The sequence below is a fragment of the Mus caroli genome, unplaced genomic scaffold (genome assembly GCF_978045245.1).
Source record: "Mus caroli unplaced genomic scaffold, Mus_caroli_1 scaffold_11, whole genome shotgun sequence".
Taxonomy (NCBI): domain Eukaryota; kingdom Metazoa; phylum Chordata; class Mammalia; order Rodentia; family Muridae; genus Mus; species Mus caroli.
The window spans coordinates 14,985,992-15,002,217 of record NW_028227266.1 but is presented as its reverse complement, the minus strand read 5'-3'; the positions used below and the strand labels follow the sequence as shown (position 1 = coordinate 15,002,217).

At 37.8% G+C, this 16,226-nt stretch overlaps 1 protein-coding gene across 1 annotated transcript in view; it reads left to right on the top strand.

Moving 5' to 3' along the window:
• Naalad2 (N-acetylated alpha-linked acidic dipeptidase 2) overlaps positions 1–16,226 on the top strand; it is a 69,142-nt gene that overhangs the window by 22,948 nt on the left and 29,968 nt on the right. Inside the window, exons 9-11 of the mRNA XM_021172007.3 lie at positions 5,007–5,100; positions 5,978–6,076; positions 15,987–16,072. Of these exons, the coding sequence (XP_021027666.1) occupies positions 5,007–5,100; positions 5,978–6,076; positions 15,987–16,072 (279 nt within the window). The remainder of the gene's footprint in view (positions 1–5,006; positions 5,101–5,977; positions 6,077–15,986; positions 16,073–16,226) is intronic.

Genomic DNA, 16,226 nt, shown 5'->3' with positions numbered 1-16,226 from the left:
GTTTAGTTTGTGTTTCCATAATCTGTGTCCATTGATGAGAGTGGCATGTTGAAGTCTCCCACTATAATTGTGTGAGGTGCAATGTGTGCTTTGAGTTTTAGTAAAGTTTCTTTTATGAATGTGGGTGTCTTTGCATTTGGAGCATAAATGTTCAGAATTGAGAGTTCTTTTTGGTAGATTTTTTTCCTTTAATGAGTCCTTTAATCTTTTTGATAAATTTTGGTTGAAAATCCATTTTATCAGATATTAGAATGTCTATTCTCACTTGTTTCTTGGGACCATTGGCTTAAAATTATTTTTTTCTAGTCTTTTACTCTGAGGTACTGCTGTCCTTGTTATTGAGGTGTGTTTCTTGTATGCAGCAAAATGCTGGGTTCTGTTTATGTATCCAGTGTGCTGGTCTATGTTTTTTTTATTAAAGAATTGAGTCCATTGATGTTAAGAGATATTAAGGAAAAAGTGATTGTTACTTCCTTTTATTTTTGTTGTTAGAGGTAAAATTGTTTGGCTATCTTCTTTTGGGTTTGTTGAAAGAAGATTACTTTCTTACTTTTCCTATGATGTCATTTCTCTCCTTGTGTTGGAGTTTACCATCTATTATTCTTTGTAGGGCTGGCTTTGAGGAAAGATATTTTGTAAATTTAGTTTTGTCATGAAATATCTAAGTTTCTCCATCTATAGTATTTGAGTGTTTTGTTGGGTATAGTAGACTGGGCTGACATTAATGTTCTCTTAGGATCTGAATGACATCTGCCTAGGATCTTCTAGCTCTTATAGTCTCTGCTGAGGAGTCTTGTGCAATTCTTATAGGTCTGCCTTTATATGTTATTTGACCTTTTTCTCTTACTGCTTTTAATACTCCTTCTTTGTTTTGTGCATTTGGTATTGTGATGGGAGGAATTTCTTTTCTGTTCCAGTCTATTTGGAGTTCTGGAGGCTTCTTGTGTGTTTATGGCAATCTCTTTCTTTAGGTTAGGGAAGTTTTCTTCTATAATTTTGTTGAAGATATTTACTGACCCTTCAAGTTCGGAATCTTTGCTCTCTTCTATATCTTTTATCCTTGACTTTGATCTTCTCATTGTGTCCTGGATTTCCTGGATGTTTTGGGTTAGGAGCTTGGTGTGTTTTGCATTTTCTTTAACTGCTGGGTCAATGTTTTCTATGGTATCTTCTGCCCCTGAGATTCAATCTCTCTCTCTCTCTCTTTTTTATTTTTTCCGAGGCAGGGTTTTTCTGTGTAGCCCTGGCTGTCCTGGAACTCACTTTGTAGACCAGGCTGGCCTGGAACTCAGAAATCCGCCTGCCTCTGCCTCCCAAGTGCTGGGATCAAAGGTGTTCGCCACCATGCCTGGCGAGATTCTCTCTTCTATTTCTTGTATTCTGTTGGTGATGCTTGCATCTATGACTCCTGATCTCTTCCCTAAGTTTCTATTTCCAGGGTTGTCTCCCTTTGTGATTTCTTTATTGTTTTTATCTCCATTTTTAGACCATGGATGGTTTTGTGTTTATTCCTTCAACTGTTCTCCTGTATTTCTTTAAGGTTGTTATTTATGTCCTTCTTAAAGTCCTCTATCATCATCATCAGCTGGTCTAGTATGATGCTTGGAGTTATTTCAATTTTCCTATATCTGTTGAGACTTGCTTTGTGCCTGAGTATGTGTTCAGTTTTGTAGAAAGTTTTATGAGGTGTAGAGAAGAATTAATATTCTTTTTTTGGGTAAAATCTTTTATAAATATCTATTAGGTTCATCTGATTTACAATGTCTGTTCCAGTATTTCTCTTTATAGTTTGTCTGGATGACCTGTACATAAGTGAGATCGGGTTACTGAAGCCTTTCACTGTTAGTGTGTATGTGTGTGTGTGTGTGTGAATATATGCTTTCATCTGTAGTGGTGATTTTTTTGTTTGTTTGTTCATTTAAACATGTATGCCCTTATATTTGGGGCATTGATGTTAAGAAATGGAATTTCATCTTGATGGATTTTCCTTTGATGAGTATGTAGTGTCTTTTTCCATTTACTTTGGTTAGTTTTGGTTTGAAGTCTATTTTGTAGATATTAAAATGGCTACAGTAGCTTGTTCTTTTGTTCCATTTGCTTGAAACTGGGAAACAGGAGTATTTGGAAAGGTGTCGATCTGCTGTCAGCCTGCTTGTTGTCCTGGAATGAGAGTCCATTGGGTTAGCATAGCCTGTTGGGATTGGGGCTGAGGTTAAGAAAATAGAGGAAGAGAAGTGTTAGAAGAACTTTGAGATCCACAGGAGATGGGAGAAGGAGTTGGAGAGTCTGTCAAAATTTTCTGATGTAGAGCTGGATATGAAACTGATGACTGGAACTGGGGGAATAGAGAGAAGAGAGAGGCCTGTAGGGAACCTACCTAGTTCTCTGGCAAGCATGACTTGTGGGTTAGCATGGAGTGCCTGCTGGTTGGGGGGGGGGGGTTGGAAAAAAAAACACAAGGAATGGAGGGATGTTAGAAAGGGATGATCTGTTGGGATTAACCTGAGATGTTAGCGAGGAGGTATGGTAGTAGGGAAGGCTGCCATGGGTGTTCTACTGCAGAGATGGGGATGAGACTCTGGTATTGGATCTTGGGGAACACAGAAAGAGTAGATCTGAAGAAAGTCTACATGGTATTTTGGAGGGTGTGGCATTATGGGTTAGTAGGGGGAACATGCTGGAGTTCATGGCTGGGAAAGCGCAAGTGTGGGGAACAAGGTTAAAAGGGGATAAGGGATCCACAGGAGATGGGAACAAGGAGATGTGGAATATTGCCAAAGATGTTCTGTTGTTGAGACTATGGGTTGGATCTGGGTTAAGAGAGAAAGAAAAGAAAGTCTGAAGGGAGCCCATCTAGTTTTCTGGTAGGCATAGCTTATGTGGGTTAGCTTGGGCTTGTCTCCTAGAGTTAGTGGCCACTTCCTTGTTCTCCTAGTCTTGTGTGTCCTCAGTCAGTGAATGCCTGCTGGTATTGGATGCTGGAATAAAGGGGTGAATTGGGGGAAGGAGTGTTAGGGTTGGATATTTTTGCTTCATTGTACTGGAGTCAGAGAGGAAATGGAGACTGCAATATATTTCCTGCTACAAGGCTAGGAATGATCAACTGGGTGGTAGGTGGGTTTCTGGATAGGTGTAGGTGTCTCTTTACCCTGGTTGCTCTGGATGGAGAGGCCATCCAGATGGAGGGTTAGCAGGGGTGTATGCTGAGGTTGGAGTCTGGGGCAAAGTAATGGAGTAGAGGAAGGTTAGATGGGAGAAGATCTGCGAAATCCACAGGAGATGGGTATAAGTCTCAGGGGGGCTGCCAAGGGTGTTCTATTATAGAGCTGGAGATGAGAATAGGGATTTGGAACTGTGAGGACAGGGCGATAAGAGATCTGCAGGCAGCCTCCCTGGTTTTCTGTGAGTTAGCAGGGAATCCAACTATTGGGTTCTTAACTTATCAAGAATTTTGGAGGTATTTTTTTCATTGTTGATTTCTAATTCCACTATAGTCAAGCAATAAACTTTGTATAAATTTTACACTTAGTGGAATATGTTTTATTGTCCACAATATTGTCTTTTGAATATGTGTTGTTCCCCCACCCAAATATCCCCACCACACACACACACACACACACACACACACACACGTAGTCACACAGTAAATTCTTCACTAAGATGTGCTATTCTAGCAGGGCAGTGGTTTACCTCCTAGCACTTGGGAGGCAAAGGCAGGTGGATTTCTGAGTTCAAGGCCAGCCTGGTCTACAGAGTGAGTTATAGGACAGCCAGGGCTACAGAGAAACCCTGTCTCAAAACAAAAACAAAAACAAAACAAAACAAAACAAAAAATGTGCTATTTTCTGCTCAAATTTTATTTTCTTCATTTACATTTCAAATACAATCCCCAAAGCCCCCTATACTCTCCCCCAGCCCTGCTCCCCAACATACCCACTCCCACTTTCTGACCCTGGCATTCCCCTGTACTGAGGCATATGATCTTCACAAGACCAAGGGCCTCTCCTCCAAGGGCCTACTAGGGCATCCTCTGCTACATATGCAACTAAAGACACAAGCTCTGGCGGGTACTGGTTATTTCATGTTGTTGTTCCTCCTTATGGTTGCAGATCCCTTTAGCTCCTTGGGTGCTTTCTCTAGCTCCTTCATTAGGGGCCTGTGTTCCATCCAATAGATGACTGTGAGCATCCACTTCTGTATTTGCCAGGCACTGGCATAGCCTCACAAGAGACAGCTATATCAGGGTCCTGTCGGCAAAATCTTTCTGGCATATGCAATGGTGTCTGGGTTTGGTGGTTGTATATGGGATGGATCCCCAGGTGTGGCAGTCTCTGGATGGTACTTGCTGATTTCTTTGTATAATTATATTTTTAAGCTTTTTGTTTCAAGAGCCAATTATAAAAATAGTTAAATAATAAGGAAAACTCTTAGAACTGTTATCTCGTATGTCTTGTCACTTATAAGTTGTTTCAGAAATGAGAATGAAGGCGTTCTTTTTAGTCTCTCTTGCTTGATAGCTAGGCCTAAAATGGTCAGGCTGACAGCACCTCACTATCTTCCTCTGTAGAAAATATTGTCTTATTATTTGGATAAATGTAATTATTTCTCAAAATCTCATAATTTTTTTCTCCTGTTATATGTGGCTTTAGAATATTTAGACACATTTTCCAAGCCTACAATTTACTGGAGTTTCTATAATAGTAATTCACAATGTCTTTTGAGCAAATAAAATAATCTTAGAAAGTTTTAGATAATTATTTAAAGTGTTTAGTTTAAAGGTCTACAATCTCCATGATCTTATTTACCTTAAAATGTAAATGTCTTGTTTTTTTACTGCTGACTCAAACAGAGCAGTTTATATACAATTTGACTTTTTGGTAAGCTTTAATTTTACTTTAATTGTAAACATAGAAGAAATCTGCAATAATAATACAAGGATTTCTTGCATAATCTTGACCTCACTTATATCGTCTAATAGTTTTAACTTATATTTTTAATTCTTGCAGAATACACCTTCAGACTTCCTGTTGAAGAAGCAGTGGGGATTCCAAACATACCTGTACATCCTATTGGATATAATGATGCAGAGAGACTATTACGGTATAGTCTTTTAGCTGGATATTAATGTTGACCTTGCTCTAAGATGTTTATGTCTACTCTATAACTCAGTAACATTAAGAGTAACTATCTATCAAAATAAATATTGAAGTAGGAACACCATTTTCATGAGAACAGTTTAAGTAATAAGAAAAATAATTTAAAATTCTCTGCTCAGATGCAATTCTCAAATATGAAACTCTATCCAAAGCTTAAAATCACCAATTGTTTGAAAACAATTAAATACTTTCATGTCCTTAGTTGTTCATAGGCTAGCTACATTTCTATGGTTTAAATACACAATCATCCTGGCCACCAGATGTGTGATCTTATACAAGTTACTTTCTCATGGTCTGATTTCATTTTCTTACCTGAAAATGAGAACTGTGCTGTGTCCTGAATCACAGCAGAGGGAAGTGTGTGCACTGCAGCGAGCATTGATTTAATATTTGCTGGTAGTGTTATCTGTATTTCATTGCCTATTTCTCAACTTCCATTTCCTAAATGACTCTACCTCAATAACTTTATTGTTCCTTAATAGGTGCTTCCTATGTAGTCAGCAGTTTCTTTAAAAAGTCAGTGCTTTTTTATCACAATCTTTAATGTTCCCTCTTTTGGATGTCTTCAACTCTCAGCTTCTCTAAGTATAACAAGTATGACAAGGGTATTGCTATTTTTCTGTCCTTTGGATTTTTTTTCCCCTCTTCAGCTTTGTAACTAACATGTCACATGTTACTTATTTGTCTATGCTATGAATCTTTCCAGAGTGAAAGCTCCAAGAGGAACCTTTTTGTAAAGACTTTCCACATATATGTTATCACTACCAATCTAATTGTTTCTTCAAAATCAGTATTTTTGTTCTTTCATGTACTTTTGACAGCAACTTGGGAGGAACTGCTCCACCAGACAAAAGCTGGAAGGGAAGTCTAAATGTCAGTTACAATATCGGGCCTGGCTTTACAGGAAGTGAATATTCCAGGTAATTTTGTGTTCTTTAATAGCCCTGATAAGTTTTATTTTAACAGAAAAATGTCAAGATAATGTTCTACCAGATAAAGTGTGCCTTTCTTTTTTTTTCCTTCCCACTAGTGAGTAACAGATCATTTTTTACCAACACAAAAAGACTTACAGAACAAACTACTGAATTCTTCAGAGATGATATCATAATACAAGATGAAATATTACTATGTTTGAGTTTAGTCTGATAACATTTGGAGCAGTTTTTTTTTTAACTTCCATTTTTAAGTTAATGTTTAAATAAATTTTCCTAATAACTTTTATGATGGGTAAATTGAGAGACAGTAAAAGGAGCACAGGGAAAGAAATCACTTATGGTTTATCCTTTACCACATGGCATAAATAAGCTAAAATGAGGAAACCATGTGATACAACAATTCTCAATGGGTGTATCATTGTAATCACTATTTTTTAAAATATTTTTTTATTATGTATTTTCCTCAATTACATTTCCAATGCTATCCCAAAAGTTCCCCATACCCTCCCCCCCCACTCCCCTACCCACCCATTCCCACTTTTTGGCCCTGGCGTTCCCCTGTACTGGGGCATATAAAGTTTGCAAGTCCAATGGGCCTCTCTTTCCAGTGATGGCCTGTAATCACTATTTTTTCATGTTTCTTTTTAAAGACAGTGTTGAAAGACTCTGCGTAGTCCTGAATATCCTAGAACTTGTTTTGTAGACCAGGTTAGCCTTGATCTCATAGATCTTCCTGTATCTGCCTCCCAAGTGCTAGGATTAAAGGTATGCACCACCACTGTCCAGCTATAATTTGAATTGTTTTAACATGAGGCTGTTGTAGAAGAGTGATCATATATGCTTGTTGGTCTGAGTAAAAGCAGACAGAGAGTGTAGTTGTGGAAACACAGGCCATGGTACAAAGTTCAATTTACCTGAAAGATTTGAGAAATGGAAATGTTAATGCTGGTAAGTCAGAGTGTACTCTGATGCTCAGAATATGTTTTTATTGTTCAGATTGGTTTGTTTCAGAAAATTTAAGGTGACAGTTTAGTTTTCTTAGTTTTGTAGGAATTTAGAATTTGAATTACTTACAGACTTTATATTATAATTCAATCAGAACAGTTATAAATTATAAATTATAAAGTTTACTATTCTACAGAGGGAGGGAAAGGTAACATAGTTATACAAGATAAAGGCTTTGAAAAAATTTAAGTGCAGAAACAGACAGATATGGACAAAATACATCCATAATTTCTCTTTGTTTCCTCAGGGGTCTGGAGAGATCACTTGTTAATAAGTGCTATCCCAGCTCTCATAGAGGGCTGGAGTTCAGTTCCCAGTACTCATGTTGGCACACAGATGGCTGTAACTCCAGCTCTAGGGAATCTAACTCCCTCTTCTCTCTTCTGTCTTCCTTGGCCCATCTCTACACACATACACACATGCACACTCACACACACACACCACATACACACACTATATTACAATAATATATATTATGTATATATGTATATGTATATGTATACATACACACACACACACATAGATCTAGCTGCATATGTATCAAAAGATGGCCTAGTTGGCCATCACTGGAAAGAGAGTCTCATTGGACTTGCAAACTTTATATGCCCCAGTACAGGGGAACGCCAGGGCCAAAAAGTGGGAGTGGGTGGGTAGGGGAGTGGGGAGGAGGGTATGGGGGACTTTTGGGATAGCATTGGAAATGTAAATGAGGAAAATACCTAATTAAAAAAAATCTTGTTTTATATATATATATATATATATATATATATATATATATATATATATAAAAAAATGAGGAAACCATGTGATACAACAATTCTCAATGGGTGTATCATTGTAATCACTATTTTTTAAAATATTTTTTTATTATGTATTTTCCTCAATTACATTTCCAATGCTATCCCAAAAGTTCCCCATACCCTCCCCCCCCACTCCCCTACCCACCCATTCCCACTTTTTGGCCCTGGCGTTATATTATATATATTATATTATATATATATATATATATATATATATATATATATATATATTATATATATTATATATTATATATATATATATAATAAACAGAAAAGCTTACGGCATACCGAGACTAGAATCTGGTTATCCAACACTGTTCTCATTTATTGTTATGTTTTTAGTTAAAAATGGATAGAAACAGGGCTGGTGAGATGGCTCAGTGGGTAAGAGCACCCGACTGCTCTTCCGAAGGTCCAAAGTTCAAATCCCAGCAACCACATGGTGGCTCACAACCATCCGCAACGAGATCTGGCGCCCTTTTCTGGAGTGTCTGAAGACAGCTACAGTGTACTTACATATAATAAATAAATAAAATCTTTAAAAAAAAAAGAAAGAACTGTTTAAAAAAAATGGATAGAAACAACAACAAAATCCTTAAAAATTTTCTTCCCTTTGACCTCATAGACTTGATAATTTATTTGTCCATTTAGGAATATTATCAAATAATAATACATAAGACCAGTTCCTCATGTTGCTTGTATTAATAAAGAATAATTTTATCTTTCCCAAGAAAAATGAAAATACAATTGAACACAAAGTCAGCAGGGCAAAATTAAAGCTAAACACACAGGTATATAAAATATGGATTTTTAACTGCCTGTACTGCTTCTTCAAGATGAAGCTATGGTATATACAGATGGACTTCCAAAATTGGTAAAGGATAATTTAAAGAGATAACTGTTAGGTATGAAATGAAAATTTATTCTGTATTTCATTAGACTCATTAGTTAATAAAAGAGCTAGGAGTTGGTGTTAAAATCGGTTCAAAGAATGTTTAAGGATATACATATACATATATACATATATATATATATATAACTAGAGGAAAATTTTATTTGATTATTATTTATTTATGATTAGGATTAGGATTAATTATGCATTCAGAAATTTTTTAGGAGCATCTTCAGTTCAAATTATGCAAGCTTGGCAACCGAATCCTTCCTTCTATTAATTAAGCACAGATAACAAATTATAGTTCTTTCTATATCTACAGTCAATAATGGCTTGTTTTTCTGTTCCTGTGGGGAATAAACAACTCAATATTTATACAAGTCATTCTGGGACATAGTGTGTATGTGGCCTTTGGGATGGAGGACATCTGACTATGGTTGCCTGAATTTATCCTGGCCTTTAAATTAGTTATACCCTGAATGAATGTTAAAGTCCAGCCTAAATCAAAATCAAAATGGTTGGCCCATGGAAGTTCCACTATGTAATTATCCACTAAGTACAACTCTTCAAATTCTTATTTAGCAATAGAATTTATCATATTCTTCAGGTATTCCTAAGGCCAAATTTAAATAATACATTTATAGACCACTTTCCCAATCATGAAGAAAGTTATTGAGCGGCAAATATTACTATAAATATAACCACATACCACTTTAACTGGGGCATATATTTTGAGAAATGTGTTACCTGTAGAACATCAGAGTGTACTTATGTACACATAAATGGATTGATCAGTCACTGAGTGTGGCTTCTTGATGCCATTCAGAGATGATTTAAACAAAGAGAATGAGACTGCTGTTGGTTTAATATGGCTTTTTGTGTTAAAGGAAACATTTTCATTTTTTATTGGTTATTTTATTCATTTACATTTCAAATGTTATTCCCCTTCCCAGTTTCTCCTCCACAAATCCTCTATCCCCTCCTCCTGCCTCTTTGATGCCACACACTCCTGCCTCAGTGCTCTAGCATTCCCCTCACCCGGGTCATCAAGCCTCCACAAGACCAAGGGGCTCCCCTCCCAGTGATGCCAGATAAGGCATCTCCTCTGCTACATATCCAGTTGGAGCCATGGGTCTCCCCATAGGTACTTTTTGGTTGCTGATTTAGTCCCTGGGAGCTTTGGTTGGGGCAGGGGGTGGTTCTGGTTGGTTGATATTGTTGTTCTTCCTATGGGGTTGCAAACTCCTTCAGCTCCTTCACTCCTTACCCTAACTTCGCCATTGGAGTCTCCACAATCAATCCAATGGTTGGCTGTGTGCATTTGCATATTTTTTTGCCAGACAGTTATACCAGGTTCCTCTAAGCAAGCAATAGTGTCTGGATGGTCTTTCCTTCAGTTTCTGCTCCACACTTTATCCCTGTATTTCCTTTTGACAGGACAAATTATGTATTAATATTTTTGAGATGGGTGGGTGGCTCATCCCTCAACCAGGGGCCGTGCCTATTGACTAGATCTGGTCTCTAGAGGTTCCATAATACCTTTGTTGGGTATTTTGCTAATGACCTTCCTGTTGGGTCCTGGGAAACTCTTGGGTCCTTGGCATCTGGGACTTTCTAGTGGCTAACCCCAGGTCCCTTTCCCCCATTGCTACTGTCCTTTCAAATTCCTGACCCTCTGCACTTCTCTCCCATCTCTTCCAGTATCCGAACCAGACCCCTGTTTTCCCTCCTTCTCCTTTCTCCAACCCAGATCCCTCTTTCCCTCTACTTTCCCAAATTATTTTCTTCTCCCTTCTGAGTAGAACTATAGCATCCACACTTTGGGATGATCTTCTTTCTTCTTGGGTTTCATATGGTCTGTGAGTTGTATTGTGGGTATTCTGAGCTTCTTTTGTGTTTTATTTTTTGTGACTGGGTTATCTCACTCAGGATGATATTTCTGATTCCATCCATTTGCCTGTGAATTTCATGAAGTCATTGTTTTAAAAGCTAAGTACTACTCCATTGAGTAAATGTACCACATTTTATGAATCCATTTCTCTGTTGAGAGGCATCTGGGTTGTTTCCAGCTTCTGACAGTTATAAATATGGCTGCTATGAACATAATGGTGCATGTGTTCTTATTACATGTTGAAGCATATACATGGGTATATACATGGGTATATGCCCAGGAGTGGTATAGCTGGATCCCCAGGTATAACTATTTCCAGTTTTCTGAGGAACCACTCTGGTTTCAAGAGTGGTTGTAGCAGTTTGCAATCCCACCAGCAATGGAAGAGTGTTCCTCTTTCTCTACATCCTCGCCAGCATCTACTGTCACCTGAGTTTTTGATCTTAGCCATTCTGACTGGTGTAAGGTGGAATCTCAGGTTTGTTTTTGTTTGCATTTACCTGATGACTAAGGATGTTGAACATTTCTTTAAGTGTTTCCCAGCCATTCAAGATTCCTTAGTTGAGAATTCTATTTATCTCTCTACCCCATTTTTAATAGGGTGATTTGGTGTTCTGGAGTCTAACTTCTAGAGTTCTTTATATATTTTGGATGTTAACCCTCTAACAGATGGAGGATGGGAAACCACCTTTTCCCAATCTGTTGGTTTATGTTTTTTCCTATTGTCAGTGTCCTTTGCCTTACAGAAGCTTTGCAATTTTATAAGGTCCCCATTTGTCAATACTTGATCTTAGAGCATAAGCTATTGGTGTTTTATTTAGGAAAATTTCCCCTGTGTTTGAGGTTCTTTCCCACTTTTTCTTCTATTAGATTCATTGTATCTGGTTTTATGTGGAGGTTCTTGATCCACCTGGACCTTGTACAGAGAGATAAGAATGGATCAATTTTCATTCTTCTACATGTTGACTGCCAGTTGAACCAGCACCATTTGTTGAAAATGCTGTCCCCCCCCCCCCGCCCCCTCAGAAGGGATGGTTTTGGTTCCTTTGTCAAAGATCAAATGACCATAGGTGTGTGGATTCATTTCTGGGTCTTCAATTCTATTCCATTGATCTACCTGCCTGTCTCTGTACCAGTATAATGAAGTTTTTATCACTATGTCTCTGCAATACAGCTTGAGGTCAGGAATTCCCCAATAAGTTCTTTTATTGTTTAGAATGGTTTTTGCTATCCTGGGATTTTGTTATTCCAGATAAATTTGAGAACTGCTGTTTCTAACTCTATGAAAATTGAGTTGGAATTTTTATGGGGATTGCATTGAATCTTAAGATTCCTTTTTGTAGGATGGCCATTTTTACTCTGTTAATCCTGCCAATCCATCAGCATGGGAGATCTTCTCACCTTCTGAGATCTTCTTCAGTTTCTTTCTTCAGAGACTTGAGGTTCTTGACAAACAGATCTTTCACTTGCTTGGTTGGTGTCACACCAAGTTATTCTATATTATTTGTGACTACTGTAAAAGGTTTCATTTCCCTAACTTCTATTTCAGCCCATTTTTTCCTTTTTTTAAAATTAGGTATTTATTTCATTTACATTTCCAATCCTATCCCAAAAGTCCCCCACGTGCTCCCCCACCCACCCATTCCCACTTCTTGGCCCTGGCGTTCTCTGGTACCGAGGCATATAAAGTTTGTAAGACCAATGGGCTTCTCTTTCCACTGATGGCTGACTAGGCCATCTGCTGATACATATGCAGCTAGAGACACAAGCTCGGGGAGGGGGGGGAGTGGGGGTACTGGTTAGTTCATATTGTTGTTCCACCTATAGGATTGCAGATCCCTTTAGCTCCTTGGTTACTTTCTCTAGCTCCTCCATTGGAGGCCCTGTGATCCATCCAATAGCTGACTGTGAGCATCCACTTCTGTGTTTGCTAGGCCCCTGCATAGTCTCACCAGAGACGGCTATATCTGGGTCCTTTCAGCAAAATCTTGCTAGTGTATGCAATGGTGTCAGTGTTTGGAAGCTGATTATGGGATGGATCCCCGGATATGGCAGTTTCTAGATGGTCCATCCTTTCGTCTCAGCCCCAAACTTTGTCTCTGTAACTCCTTCCATGGGTGTTTTGTTCCCAATTCTAAGAAGGGGCAAACTGTCCACACTTTGGTCTTCGTTCTTCTTGAGTTTCCTGTGTTTTGCAAATTGTATCTTATATCTTGGGTATTCTAAGTTTCTGGACTAATATCCACTTATCAGTGAGTACATATTGTGTGAGTTCTTTTGTGATTGGGTTACCTCACTCAGGATAATGTCCTCCAGGTCCATCCATTTGCCTAGGAATTTCATAAATTCATTCATTTGGGGCATTAGATGTTCAAAATTGAGAATTTTTCTTAGTATGTTTTTCCTTTGATGAGTATGTAGTGTCCTTCCTCATCTTTTCTGATAACTTTTTGTTGAAAGTCTATTTCATTGGATACTTGGATTGCTACTCCAGCTTGTTTCTTGGGACCATTATCCTGGAATGTTTTTTCCAGTCTTTGAGTTACTGCCTGTCACTGTCACTGAGTTATATTTCCTGTATGCAGCTAAATGCTGGGTCCTCTTTATGTATCCAACCTGTTACTCTGTCTTTTTATTGGGGGAATTGAGTCCATTGATGTTCAGATATATTAAGGACCAATGATTGTTGCTTCCTGTTGTTTTTGTTGTTAGAGGTGGAATTATGCTTGTATGATTCTCTTTGGGGAGGGGGTTGTTATGAAATTAGTTTCTTGCTTTTTCTTGGGTCTAGTTTCCTTCCTTGTGTTGGGTTTCCTTCTGTTATCCTCTGTAGGGCTGGACTGGTGGAAAGATACTTTTTAAATTCGGGTTTGTCATGGAATATTTTGGTTTCTCCCTTTATGGTAATTGAGAATTTTGCTAGATATAGTAGCCTGTGCTGGCATTTTTGTTTTCTTAGTGTCTGTGTGACATCTGCACAAGATCTTCTTGCTTTTAGAGTCTCTGTTGAGAAGTCTGGTGTAATTATAATCAGTCTCTGTTTATATGTTACTTGACCTTTTTCCCTTATTGCTTTCAATATTCTTTCTTTGTTTTGTGTTTTTGATGTTTAAATTATTATGTGATGTTAGGAGTTTCTTTTCTGGTCCCATCCATTTGGTGTTCTATAAGCTTCTTATATGTGTATGGGCATCTTTTTATCTTAGGGAGGTTTTCTTCTATCATTTTGTTGAAGATGTTTCCTGATCCTTTGGGTTGGGAATCTTCACTCTCTTCTATACCTATTATTCTTAGGTTCAGTCTGTTCATTGTGTCCTGGATTTATTGAATGTTTTGAGTTAGGAGCTTTTTGTATTTTCTTTCACTGTTGTGTCAATGTCTTCTAGGGTATATTCTATGCATGAGATTTTCTCTTCTATCTCTTGTATTCTGATGCTTGTATTTGTGACTCCTAATCTTTTTCCTTGATTTTCCATCTCCAGCGTTGTCTCCTTTGTGTGTTTTTTTCATTATTTATATTTCCATTTTTAAATCCTGGACAGTTTTTTTTTTCCAATTCCTTCATCTGTTAGTTTGTTTACCTGTATTTCTTTAAGAGGTTTATTTGTTTCTTCTATAAGGGCTTCTACTTTTACCTGTGTTCTATATTTCTTTAAGGGTGTTTATGTACTTCTAAAATTCCTCTATAATATTCATGAGATGGAATTTTAAATCTGAATCTGGCTTTTCAGGTGTGTTGGGGTATCCAGGGATTGATATTTTGGAAAAAACTGGGTTCTGATATTGTCAAGTAGCATTGGTTTCTATTGCTTATGGTCTTGTGCCTGCCTCTTGCCATCTTATTATCTCTATTGCTAACTACTCTTGCTGTCTCTGACTAGAGCCTGTCAGTCATGTGATCCTGTTATTCTATGATCCTGTGATCCTGAGATCCTGAGATCCTGAGTGTGACAGAGCTCCTGGGAGTTAAGCTGTCTCTGGGATCTTTTGATCCTGGTGTGTTTGAGTTGTTGAGATCCTGGTGTGTCAAAACACCTGGAAGTTGAGCTTCCTCTGGGTGTTATGAGAGTGAGTGAGAAGCCAGCACCCTGGTCACAGGTTCAAACTAGAAGGAACCTCTGCTTCTGGATGGACAGAGATTTCTGCATCCCTGGATCCTGGGGATCCCAGTTATACCAGGTGATGGGGCTGATGTTGTGGCCTCACCTGTGATCCTGAGTGTGTCAGAACACCTGGGAGTCTAGCTCCCTTTGAGTGTTATAGGAGTAGGTGTGGAGACAGTGCTCTGGGTCCACTCTGGGCACTGGTGCAAACCATGCCTCTGGCTGGGCATGGTTCCTGCATCCTTGGATCCAGGGGGTCCCAGTTACACTGAGTGTTGTGGCAGATGTTGTGGCCTCACCTGTGATCCTGGATGTGTCAGAGCGCCTGGAACCAAGAAACTCTTTTTTAGTAAGTAAAAAACTTTTGAAGTTAACAATGAAAGTACACAATGCATTGTACATAACTGCATTGCTCTACATTAATGACTGTCAATACAATGTCTGTTTATATTAGTATTATCACAAATATATAAGTAATTCATTATACTATGACATCATGACAGCCTCAGTGTCAATGGTGCTTTTAGTTCCTTTGTAATCTTAGGTACACTCTCACATATGTGGTTTGTTATTGACTTAAACAACACTTCTTTTTCTTTTTTCTTTTTTCTTTTTTTTTGTTTTGTTTGCTTGTTTGTTTGTTTTTTGGAGACAGGGTTTTTCTGTATAGCTGTCCTAAACTCACTTTGTAGACCAGACTGGCCTTGAACTCAGAAATCCGCCTGCCTCTGCCTCCCAAGTGCTGGGATTAAAGGCATGCACCACCACTGCCCGGCTTAAACAACACTTCTGTACAGGGATTTTTACAAATATATGTTCAAACAATAGATTTATCTTTCTAGTTATTGCACAACACACTGTCACTCCTGTGAAGTGAGAGTATAAAGTTTAAAGAAAAAAGTTAAGGCATTTGATAGTGTATTTTGAGTTAGAAGTAAAAATCAGTAACAGTACTAGAAGGAAAATATAAAATATTGTTTTTAAAAGTTGGCTTTCAGGTACATGCCTAAATCCATATGAAAAAAAATTGTAATAATGCATTGTAAGTGTCTCAAATAACCCAGTTTTTGAGATGGCAGAGATATGTGCATTCAGTGTCCCATTGAACAGTTTTTTATAGTTTTGGGGTTTTTTTTCAATGTTATGTTAAATAAAATAAATACAATGCTCTGTATGAACTAACTTATTCTTTTCAAATTTTTAGGAACGTTAGAATGCATGTTAATAACATTAACAAAATCACAAGAATTTACAATGTAATTGGAACTATCAGAGGGTCTACAGAGCCTGGTGAGTAATTAAAATTTTAAAAACATTTTCTTTTTAAAAAATTAAAAAAGATGAAATTCTGTCAATAACGTACTATTTTGGCTGACTTGACACTGAAATTCGGGGGAAGGTTGTTACCATTCTAAAAGATTTTACTTTACATTGTTGGTTGTCT